The 12364-nt window shown below is 31.0% G+C and overlaps 1 protein-coding gene across 1 annotated transcript in view; it reads left to right on the top strand.

Annotated features, from left to right (window-relative positions):
• The window catches only part of LOC124362639 (sodium leak channel non-selective protein-like), a 71342-nt gene that overhangs the window by 34197 nt on the left and 24781 nt on the right, over window positions 1-12364 (top strand). The window contains 7 exon segments of the mRNA XM_046817316.1: window positions 668-864; window positions 3089-3211; window positions 3326-3511; window positions 4916-5095; window positions 7102-7354; window positions 8666-8833; window positions 8919-9127. Of these exon segments, the coding sequence (XP_046673272.1) occupies window positions 668-864; window positions 3089-3211; window positions 3326-3511; window positions 4916-5095; window positions 7102-7354; window positions 8666-8833; window positions 8919-9127 (1316 nt within the window).

Raw genomic sequence — 12364 nt, 5'->3', positions numbered from 1 at the left:
TACCAAAGTATTCAGGACTTTAAATAGAAACAAAAAATATATCTTTTTACAGAAAACAAACTTACAAAAAAGTGTTTCTTAAAACATTTTTGTATACTGCTATTTGCTTCAAAATTGTTTTAGAAAAATGTCTAATTATAACCAAACACAAATTATAGAAATATTTAAAAAAATACAAAAATTGTATATTATAACAGTAAATATAAAAAATGGCAGAGGCTATAGCTGCAATGATTTGTTGATAAGTGTGAAGTAAGGTGTGAACTTAGCAAAACCTTAACTTAATAAACTTAATAGTCTGTAACAATTTTGTTTCTAACGATTTAATTTGTTTAACCAAATTTTTCTTATTTTAAGAATATGGTTTGTACTTGAATTTTCTTTGAACTTCCCATTTACTTAAAGTGAAAAAATGGGTAAGTTGTGTACTACTGCATAGGTAAGTGACTAGGCCAGTACATGTGTCCAGCCCAGGATCTTAGCATAATACAGTCATAGATTATTGTGAGCTAAAACCATCCTTCTTGGAAAACTGCATATAGCGACTTTTAATCACCAAGGATTAATGTAATTGGAATAATTTTAAACATGAAAGTAAGGTAACACACTGATAATGTTAACTATATACAGATGATACTGATATTATAACTATTTAATTTATTTTTAGGTTAGAGACAGTTTTATGCGCCAGTTTGTGTTTGAGTTGGGTGATGATGAAAATGAAGGTGTAAAAAAGATTATTGAAGTGTTTGATTCCAAAGTGGTCTATCGTAAACAAAGGCCAATCAAGTTGCTGAGTAATCTGCCCAAGGTTCGGCATGTGAACACAGACTTAAGGAAGGCTGCTATCACATTTATAATTAAGTAAGTTTTAATAATTGTAATCTTTGTAAAATAAATTTAATTAAAAACTCGTTTAAAAATTTTGTAATACTAAAAGTAATTTATTAAATAAAATTGATTGCCATACTAAAAAAGTGCTCAATACAATATTACTTTGGTTGTATTAATGTTAGTGAAAAATAAAATTCAAACATCACGTTCTGTCAGGTCCTTAAATACCCTGCTGTTTTGGTTTACTTTTTATAAATCCATGTTGTATATTATCAATTAAATGGTTTTTTGTTTATTTAAATACCTTTAATTATATGAAAATGGTTGTAGGAAGTTGGATTTGATACTCAAAAGTAAATTTTAACAGAATTATTTTATTTATGACAAAGTGTTGAATATGATCAACATTTCTATTCCTGCAGTGTGTGCAGCATCAACCAAGTTACCGAGGTTGATTTCTGCTACTAGAACAACCGAGGTATAATGGTTCTAGTTGCTTCAATGGGCTGTTTAGTACTTGAATGTTTGCTGGTTTTAAACATTAATGTCCACCTGATTGGCTAAATATCCAACATTATCAATGGCATATTAATGTCGTCTAAGAAAGAACTTAATTGATTCTGGGCAAAAAATCCAAAGAGCAATTCATTTGTCAGCATAATAACTATTTATAGAATGACTTGGTTCATAGATTCCTCTTAGTTCAAGTAGGAAATCTATTGATTTTGGAGTCTAAAGGTGAAAGGCCAGCCTGTCCGTTTGTATGTCCTTTTCTGCAATAACCCTTTTGTCTTGTTCTTTCAAGTCTTTTGATACATCAATTTATTATTTGTTACTAGAGGGATGATAATTGTTATATCATAGATCAGTATAAACAAATGGCAGTAGTGCCATATGTATCTCTCATTTTACCAATATCTTTATGGAAGAATGTGACAAAAATTTATTACCTTTAACGTAGTTCAAAGTATGGATTTGTTGGTGATACCTGGATATTTTTCCAATGGTGTTATTAAGCAAAATACATTTTTTATTGACATAAACTGAAAAAACATAATAATGGTGACATAATACAAAATAAATTCTCTTCTGTAGATATATGTGTTTTAAGAAATAATTATGTCCTCAAAACAACAGTTCAACAAAAGAAATATTTGTTATTTTCTATGTTAAGGGAAATTATTATACATATATTTACTTCTTTTGTTTTTCTTGATAATCCCTGGTTAATCCAGATTTTTATTTTTTTTGTTCGTCTGCAGTTGTACTGGCTGGTGTTATTTTATTTGAGACTAGCGGGCCCGGCGCGCTTTGCTGCGCATTTCAATAATTTTTTGCAAAAGTTGCCCGCGGCTTCGCACGCAATTTCCCGTTGAAAACAGTACACTATATTCACTTATTCTTTTTCTATCACATTCTAAACATTGCTGAGATAATTGATAGTCGTTCCATCGTGAGCCTCTTGGGCGTATTATGAAGGTATGTACCATATTCCTGCCTCTATCTAGCTGTTACCCACGGCTTCGCACGCAAATCTTAAGAACCGAAGTCCTTATATTACTTAGTAAATTTTTTTTTTTTACTATAATAAATTTTAGATTAAATTAGTTATATCTCCGATGCCACGATTGAGCTTGCTTTGTTGTCTCGATCGAGAGAATATGTACACACGGAGTTTTGAGAACCATACTTCTGTCAAAAAAAACAACTAAGGTTGATTTTATAACATTCTTTATATTTGTAGCCAACGTAAGATAGTAATTATGATATCTGCATTACTCTTCTGATCAAGCATGAGCATGGTTTATATTAAATAAATATTGCAGTTAAAGGTGAATTTTTACGTCAAATTTGAATTGTATTATCTGGATAGTAAAGTCTATGTTTAACAGTGATTGCAAAAACAGTTTAAACAAAATTTGTCGTTTCTCTTAAGCTTACTCTATGCTTTAAAAACTATAAGTGTAATATATGTTTACAAAGAACAGCTGATTAAAAATTTGAAAAGACGTTAACATATGTTTGCTGCAATGCATTTCTTATGGGTATTTCTGTAACCAGTGGGGCGGAATCCTGAATCGGGAAAGGGATGGGCATAGCTTATAAACCTTCTCCGTGGAAAAATACATATACGTACAAATTTTCATCATGATCGGTCCAATAGTTCACGATTCCATAAAGGAACAAACATACAAACATTCATTTTTATATATATAGATTACAATATACTTTGTGACGAACTATTTGTTTACAGTGATTCTAATAACCAGAGACTGATGCTGGGAGACTCTGCAGTGATCCCAGTGCCAGGCAAGAGTCCCCTTAATCCTCAGGGTACTATCAGCAGTGCGAAGCAGCTTCGTATCGACCAGAAAAAGTAGGTTCTACGTAATGTCCGTGTAAACTTGGAAATTTGCTTTAAACAATTTACTGTCTAACTTGATGTGCTTCTTGACATTGTGTAATACTGGTAAGATTGTGATGATTGTAGGTTTGCCAATAGGTCGATACGGCGCAGTGTTCGCAGCGGCTCTATCAAATTGAAGCAAACATACGAGCACCTAATGGAGAATGGAGATATTGGAGCAATGAACCGTGTTAGCTCCTCTCGCAGTAGGCCACATGATCTGGACATCAAGCTGTTGCAGGCCAAACGGCAACAAGCAGAAATGAGAAGGTATTATCAGTTACCACTTTAGAAGAAAATCAAGGCACATCATGGCAGCAGAGTTATACCCACAGTTATTTAACAGGATGGCTGTAGAGGAAGACTCCTGGAAAATTTCAGATGTAACTGATAAAAGCAGTATATTTCTCTGTTAAAGTATATTATTCACTAATAAAACCAATTTGATAGGCGTTTAATAAAGTTAGTTATTGGATTTGAAACCATTACACTATTTATTTATAATGATTAGGACAATGAATTTGATGATCAGGTTGAAGACTTGACGTAAATAAATATGTGCCCCAGACAATTAAAGTTGATATTTCTGGTTACCTTTTCCTCATCAATTCATCCTCCTTTCATGGTCTATTGGCTATAAACCAATTTGTAAGAAAATAGATTTAAACAATTTCATGGTAATTCATATGCTATTATTAGATCCAATGAATGTGTTTTTTTTTTTTTATTCTGGTGTTTACAGTGTTTTTATCATTTCATCACAGACTTTGTATTAGTTATCTATAAGATATTAATTTTTATTTTTATCTTGAATTGATTAAAAACAATATTTATATTCATACTATTCAATTACATTTGATAGAAAACAAATAAATTGTGTATATATATATATATATATATATATATATATATATATATAATTATATATATATATATATTATATATATATATATATAAATATATATATATATATATATATATGAGACATGGTGAGATTTTCTGTGACTACATTGGTGTGAGCGTGAGAAGAAAGACCAACCAATCTATCCTTAATGTAATTTCTAGACTTATTCCCAATTTTCTGAACCCTTTTTGAATGCAATACTCAGAAATATATTATTAATGTATAATTTGTTTCTTGACTTTTCAAAAATATTTTTTTTTCATTTATCAAGAAAGATGCATTAGTACCCAAAGTATCAGAACAGCACATTCTATAGGGATATTGTTAATATTTTGAAGTAAGACTGTTCTTGAATAGACTAACCTGTAAATTGAAATTTTATTGTCTTTTGCCTATTATTACCATGTTTATTAAATATATTTATAATGCTTTATCGCAATAATCTTATCACATCAACCTTATATACAATGTGGTAGACAAGTCCTGGAATTAACAATTTAAAGTTTCTCTTAATTATGCGAAGAATAAAAACAGCCAATGCTGTTAAAACAGGAATAACACTACAACAGAAATTGACAACTGTCACAACAACAGCAAAATATTGTTTGTGTTTGTTTAACTCTTTATTTAGATTTATTTAGAATATTTCATGTCATTGTGCTTTATTTTGTTACTTTGTGTTAGTTTCTGTGATTAAAGAAAAAACCAAATGTGAGTGTAAAAGTGCTTTTTGGTTCAAAGTAAATTTATTAACTTCTGTCATGGGATAGGAATCAGAGAGAGGAAGATTTAAGGGAGAATCACCCACTGTTTGATACTCCCCTGTTTGTGGTGCCGAGAGAGAGCAAGTTCCGCAAGGCCTGTCAGCTGATGGTGTATGCTCGCTACGATGCTAGGCTCAGGGACCCACTCACAGGGAAGGAGCGGAAAGTCAAGTATAAACGTCTCCAGTAAGTGTTCTGCTTGAACTGATAACAAACAGTCTTATTAACAGAAAATGTTTGTCCTAGCCGTAAGTGCAATATGTTTTCAGTGATAGCTCTTTTAACATCCATATTTTCTAAAAAATCTTGAGTGTGTGAAATTGTTAAAATGTCTATATCCACATAATTTGATTACAATTTTTTACATTTGCGTTACATTACATTACTTAATGAAATGTTTTCACTTATTTATTTATTATAGTACAAAGACAGTAAGCTGTTCTAGAATAGACTAACCTGTAAATTAAAATGTTATTGCCTTTTACCTGCTATTAATATGCTTATTAAATCTACTTATAGAAATTTATACAAAGACAGCCTTTAATATTAAGTTTCAGTGCTAAATCCGGTGCTATCCATAACTTTCAGTGCTATAACGGTATCCAGGCTACCACCTAGCAGGAAATATGTATCATACATATAAAGTTCATTTGTCCTTAATTATGAAGATTCAAATGAATACTGTCAATAAAGTCTTAATTAGTTACAGATGGGTGAATTTAGATAAAAACTTAAACCAGTCATGGAATTAAGTTTTGAATCCAAATGGTCTAATCTTTTAAGAGTCAGACTTTCCGGACCTGAACATTAATAGAACATTTGTTATGCTTTATTTTTAATAAATCTATTAATACTCACTTCTCGATTAAGTATACAGTACTTATTGGTTGAACAATCAGTGAAGTCTCTCCTGCCAGTTGTTGGTGAACGAAATTCAATTTCTGTACACACAACATCAGTCAAATGCTTTTACCTATTAGTTTATAATTTGATGTGAAACTATATTACTATTACTTCTACGTCGCTATTGAAAATAGTAATTACTAATCCATTAGGATTCTTGATTTTTGTCTATCAAAACTTTTATAAAGATTTTGTTAACTCAGATTCTTATCTGTAAAATATTTTATGGATTTTATACTTACTATCCAAAGATCTAGTCTTCAAATTTGGAACGTAGCTCAGAACTGGATAACTGCTTAGAACTGCTTCACATAATAAACACAATAGGTGAACGTGCATTGTGTCTGCTTGTGTACAGAAGATCTACTAAGAAATGTTAAGATAAATATTTATGTCTTAGTGTGTGTATACACAACACCTTTATGAGTGAGATAACTGGGAAAGTTGAAATTTTGTTTGAGACTCCATCTCTACTACATGTACATCGAAATTGGAAATAGTAAACACTGGTCCATTGAGAATCACTCCCAGACCAGGATGTTGTCCATTGTAGTGAGAGTGTGAAGCTTCCCACACTGTTCGAAGTCTGGTGTGCATTTAACCTTGTAATTAGCTATGTTCCAAATATCAAAACTTGTTTGGCTAAACCAAAGTTTCAGTTGATTGAATTAATAAATATATATATATATATATATATATACATACACATATATATATATACATGTATATATATATATATATATATATATACATACATATATATATATACATGTATATATATATATATATATATATATATATATACATACATACAAATGTCACATTCTTATAGTTTGTTATAATGTTTACAAGCTAACAAAATCTATAATAAAATGTTGATATTAATCAGTACCATTACTTCTTTTACAATTTATATATTCTTTAAATGAATATATGCACTCAATGATTAGTAAATACTTATGTTGGTGTATAATTAGTCTAAACATGGGCCAATGCTTATCTTTGGACAAAAGTCAGTATTATATTGTTTTAAATTTAAAATTTGTTTTTGAATTTGTTTGTTAATTATTTCTCACAAATGAGTAAATAAATTTGGCATAAAAACAGAACCTTCATCTAGTGTTTTATTTTGTTGGTTATTCTAAAAATAAGATTTAAAATGAATAACCTATAGATAATTTTGTTAAGAAATAATTAAATCAAACACAAAACAGTGCAACTATTGTCACATTTCATCGTTGTGCCTTCGTCAATTTATCCTGAAGTGTTAGATTTCTGTAATGTTTCAGCAACTTCTTAAGTCTTGTTACGTACTTGGACTGGGTGATGATCTGGATCACGACTTTGTCATGCATCTCCATGATGTTTGAGACTCCCAACTTCAGAGTCATGTCCACACCGATACTCCAAGTGGCTGAATACATCTTTGTTATATCGATGTCTTTGGAGCTTACTCTCAAGATATTGGCTGATGGAATATTTTTTACTCCCAAGGCTTATATGAAGGACGTAGCATCGATTCTTGATGTTTTTATTTTTGTAGTAAGTAATAGCTTATCCTAATTTGCATGAACTATAGACAAATCTTTCTAAGTCAAAACTTGAGGTTAAGTTAGCTTGAAGAGATAATACAATATTTTAGTCTTGGAAGTTTTTCGTGCATAATTTTAAAAGGAACTATTTAAGTAAAAATAATTATACAAACTATAAACTGATACAATGGAGTATCAAAGGACCCAACAAAATGTAATGAAAGAGGTATCGCAAAGGAAAGTGGACTGTCCTTTTATTTTTTGACCTCAAAATCAATAGAGGTTTTCTAAACCTATATATACCAATTTCAAGTCTTTACAACATTTCTCTAGAGAGTTATTGGACAAATGGAAGGACAACAAAATGATTTTGAGATAGCTCTGTCAAGTCCATAATAACTTTTTACTATAGTAAAGTCTTTATTACGATAAAGACAAGATTATATCGCTTCATACTGATAGCATTTCTGACCACCCTATGGTAAACTATGAATTACATAGGTTGGTCAGAAATAGGATTTTCCATATTGTTATGTTTTTTCTTGTCAAAACTTTTTTTGTTAAGTGTTACATGATAATTCCATCATTCTCAAAGTATTAAACAAGTTCTATTCAGGTTAGAGTTATAAAATTATTTGAGCTTTGAAGTTCAATGAACCTCTTGGTTGTTTACAATGAAATTCAGTAAGGATACAAGGCCATTACAGGAATAAGCCATAAAGTGATATAAACATATTGCTTTGTTTTTATTTATTTCAGGAATGTGTTATATTTTTAATTAAATTTTTTAGCTGATGAGGTAATGTAATTTATATTTAATTTTAAACTTCCCACAATAATTATTGATTGACAAATGCAGCCAAAGTAAGTATGGATTAAGAGCTTAGGAATTCTTTTGAGCCTAACATCATAGAAGAGCAGCATTTGAACACCTCCATTTACAGCTAGCATCAAGCTCATTAACAGTCTCCCTGAAACACTTAATTTAGAAACAATCCAAAATAGTTCAAAATTCAATTAAAACACTAGCTGGTGTCCTGCGGTTTTTACTCGGTTGGTTAATAATTCATGAAATACACATGGAAAAGGTAATCAGGGCAGTGTTACTAGCCCAGGGAATGACTTCACGAATATATATTATATGTGCCTGCATTGTATAGGAAATTCAAGTGAATGGGTTTAGTTGTAAGATAAATACTGTAAAAAAGTGGTATTAATATTGACTATTGCAATATAATCTAATATATTGTCAATGCAATAAATGTATTTTATTCTGTTAGTATTTTGACTTGTAGTTCTAGTGTGATTTTTTATTTTGCAGACCAGTTTGGTATTCTTGTGCTGGATGCCAAAAAGTGTGCCACCCAACTCTGGGGCTCAGTTGTTGATGATACTTCGCTGTGTCCGTCCACTCAGAATATTCACTTTGGTTCCCCACATGCGCAAAGTTGTAGATGAGCTTTGTCGAGGCTTTAAGGAAATATTATTGGTAAGAATTACTTTAAATAACTACGATTCATAAAATACCAAAATTTCTAAAATGCACAAATGTTATAGATTTTTTATTATTTTAGGTATCAATATTGCTGATAGTGTTGATGTTCGTCTTTGCAAGCTACGGTGTCCAGCTGTTTGGTGGCCGGTTGGCTCGCTGCAACGATCCCACTATCACCAAACGGGAAGACTGTGTAGGAGTGTTCATGCGGAGAGTGTTTGTCACTAAAATGAAACTTCACCCTGGGATCAACGAGTCCTATCCCTCCATGCTAGTCCCCAGAGTGTGGTCAGTGTAGTCTGTATTTATAATACAAATAATAGTATGTCCAAAAAATCAATAAAGAGCTGGCTGAAGTGAAATGATCTTTGAGTTTTATCCCATAAGAACAATGTTATCCTTCAAGCACATTTTCATATAAATTTTTTAATTCAACATTATGTGAGATATCTAATTTTGAAGATATCATAAATATACATTCAAATTTTTTTTTTAATTTTTCTTGCAAAATGTGTACTTCATTCAAACAATAAATGTAAAAAAGTTTGAATTCTTTTCTGAATCGTTTATAAAAATAAATTGAAGGGATCTAAAATTGTTGAGGGCGTATTAATTAATTTTATTTTTAAAATGAGGCATCTTCTATCATTCTATATGACTATAAACAAGGTTGTAAATATGTTTCGAAGTTTAACATTGTTTTATGGGGCTAAAATCAAGATAGCTTTCAGTACAGGCAGCTTATAAGTTGTGGATTGCAATGTATATTTATATTCCATTCTAAATAAAATTCAATGCTCTACTTATGAATTCTAAATATGAGAAATTAATTAAGGTGGTGTGTTGGTGGCTGTACCTGCTTCTGGACGTTAAAGTTCATAATTTTTCAGCTCAAGCTCTATTTCTCAAAGTCAAATCGAAACTCTTATTATGTGTCGCTTATATTCACCCAAAATCATCTCTGTCTAAATTCTAGTCCTTTAGTGATGCATTGGAGAAATTTATGTTGAAAAATACTAAAGATTATTTTATTATTGTTCTCTGGGATTTCAACATGAGCAATTATGTCTCTCCTGAAGCTTCTGAAAATCTGTTTTATTACATTCTGCCTAGGCACAATCATCTGCAATATAATGGTGTACTCACTGACATTAGTAACAGTTCTGGTTGTTCTGATTTTTACTAATACCAATGTTTGTTGCTTTAGGGCAAATGATTTACTCGCTTATCATGATGTGCACCATCCAGCTCTTGAATTTTATCTTGATTTGCACTCTGATCTGCCATTAAACTAGAAGCCATCATATATTTCAAACTACTTCAGATGTGACTTGAATCAGATAAGATCTGATTTACTAAAATTACAAGTTAATGTCACATCACTTTATTCAGATCACTTAACAATAAATTGTCTCACCTGTCTGAGTGACATTATTAAGGAACATAAAGCATTGAACAGAATTAATAAATCATCTTTCCCATCTTGCTTTAGATACCTGTGTATACATTTTACATCAATTTTGTCTTGGCATCTATACTTGGACGATATCTGCAGTAGAGACAGCACTCTGTCCATCTGCATATTCACTAGTCCTACTGTGTAAGTGCTTCATTCTCCAAGTCTAGGAATATGGAGTGTTGTGTGGCAACCATATCATTAGACTCCAAGGCATTCATGAGACTAATGGTGTTCTTGCTTGGCTACCATTACGGAAGGTTTCTGTACAACATCTTGAGCTTGGGGTTTTCAACCTATGACCTTTGGAACACCAGAGACCTGCTGCTGATACTATGTTCCTCTTCAAGCTGATTCTTGACTCCCTGGAACTTCTACAGCTAGTTGACTTCCATGTCCCTGGTTCAACGAGATTTACTAAGCCATTTATAAGATGAGCTTACAATGGCAATTATTTTTAGAACAGTCCACTGCCTTGTGTGATGCGCCTTGACAACGCTACTTCTGGATTGATTGACTTTTTTTGATTGTGACAACTTACATGGATATAATTAAAAAATCAAACCTGTTAACATACTATCCCTGTAAACCTCATTTAGCTCCCAGATCATGATTAGTTTACTTCTTGTGTCATCACACACACACACATTCCGACGATTTTGTTTGTTTGTTTATACACTGGTTTTGCAATTCAGTATATAGGCTTGTTTATCTAATCTATAATAGTTTATTCACCTTTTATTGTTAAATTTTGAACAGTTTATTGGTTGGTATTATTTTATTACTTTATTTACCTGTTGTTACAGTTTCCTAAGCATTATTTTTGTTTCTACTTCTTATGATTTACAGATCACTCTTCAGCTTGTTAAGTATTGAATTAGTTTATTTATTATTTACTTAATAGTGTTTCTACTTCTTAGTTTACTTTTATTTTTAAGTTAATTATATAAATGCTTGAAACTTTGTATAAAAAGGCATTGCACTTGGTCGAGTAAATAAATAAATAACAAAGGAACAGCTTCTCAATTGACTCCAATGAAGGCAAAATGTGACACTATTAATTTGTGACAATTTTTATAAATCTAGGTTCACAGAAACAGTACTAACATCTGAGTATAGTCAGATTCCTACAAAACCAGGAAATGAGACGGAACTTTGTTGTTTTTTGAGTTATGAGATTAAATTGTTTGAAGAACAGGGATGGTGGAGTGGAACATTTTCCTAATTTTTTTGTAAATTAAAACTAATATATTATTGTAATAAACAACTAAAACCCTTTGATTATATTAATTAATATAAAGATAACCCTATAATGTGGAGATAGTAACTAATATATATTTATGGGTTTTGGATCAACTCCCAATCACGATTCCCTATTAAAAGTTCAATCAGCCTAAATAGATTCTTAAGTAATAATTCTCGTTGGTTATCACAGACAATACATTATGAAAGGACATCTTAACTGTTAAACTGGATATTACTTGTATTCTTTTATTCAAACAATTTTTTTAATTGTAATTGGCAAACATCTGTATCTTACATGAATTTCTTGCCTTACTGAGTTTAAAAACACTTACTATTAAAGTAAATGGAACCAGTCACATTGGGTGTTCAGTGATAATAGTGCTTCAAAAGTGACTGGGAGCATTTTCTAGTTTCCACGACAAATATACTCACTATATCAACTTATGGAAGCTGTTACATTTAACATTCTTGTCACTACAGCCGATCCCACCAGACCTCCTCACCCCCTACAGTCATTCGACAGGTTAATCAGTCCCAATAAGTTACTGCTCTTCTGTTAAACTATTTGTTTATTTGTGCCGATTTTTAATTTTTTTGTATTATACAAAACTTTTTTGTGCAAAGTTTTGAAAATTTTTTAAGTAACTGACTAGATCTGACAATGATACATTTTATTTATTATAGTCTTAAAAACTTATCTTGATTACGGTAGACGTATTCATTGTGTAAAAACATTAGCAGATAATAAAATCTGAGATACTACCCGGCCAGATGTATGCATAGAATGCATAGAGCTATATTTCTTTTTTCTCTAATGTATTACT

Source organism: Homalodisca vitripennis, chromosome 5, assembly GCF_021130785.1.
Source record: "Homalodisca vitripennis isolate AUS2020 chromosome 5, UT_GWSS_2.1, whole genome shotgun sequence".
NCBI lineage: Eukaryota > Metazoa > Arthropoda > Insecta > Hemiptera > Cicadellidae > Homalodisca > Homalodisca vitripennis.
The sequence above is the reverse complement of the archived record's forward strand: the minus strand, read 5'-3'. Positions and strand labels throughout refer to the sequence as shown.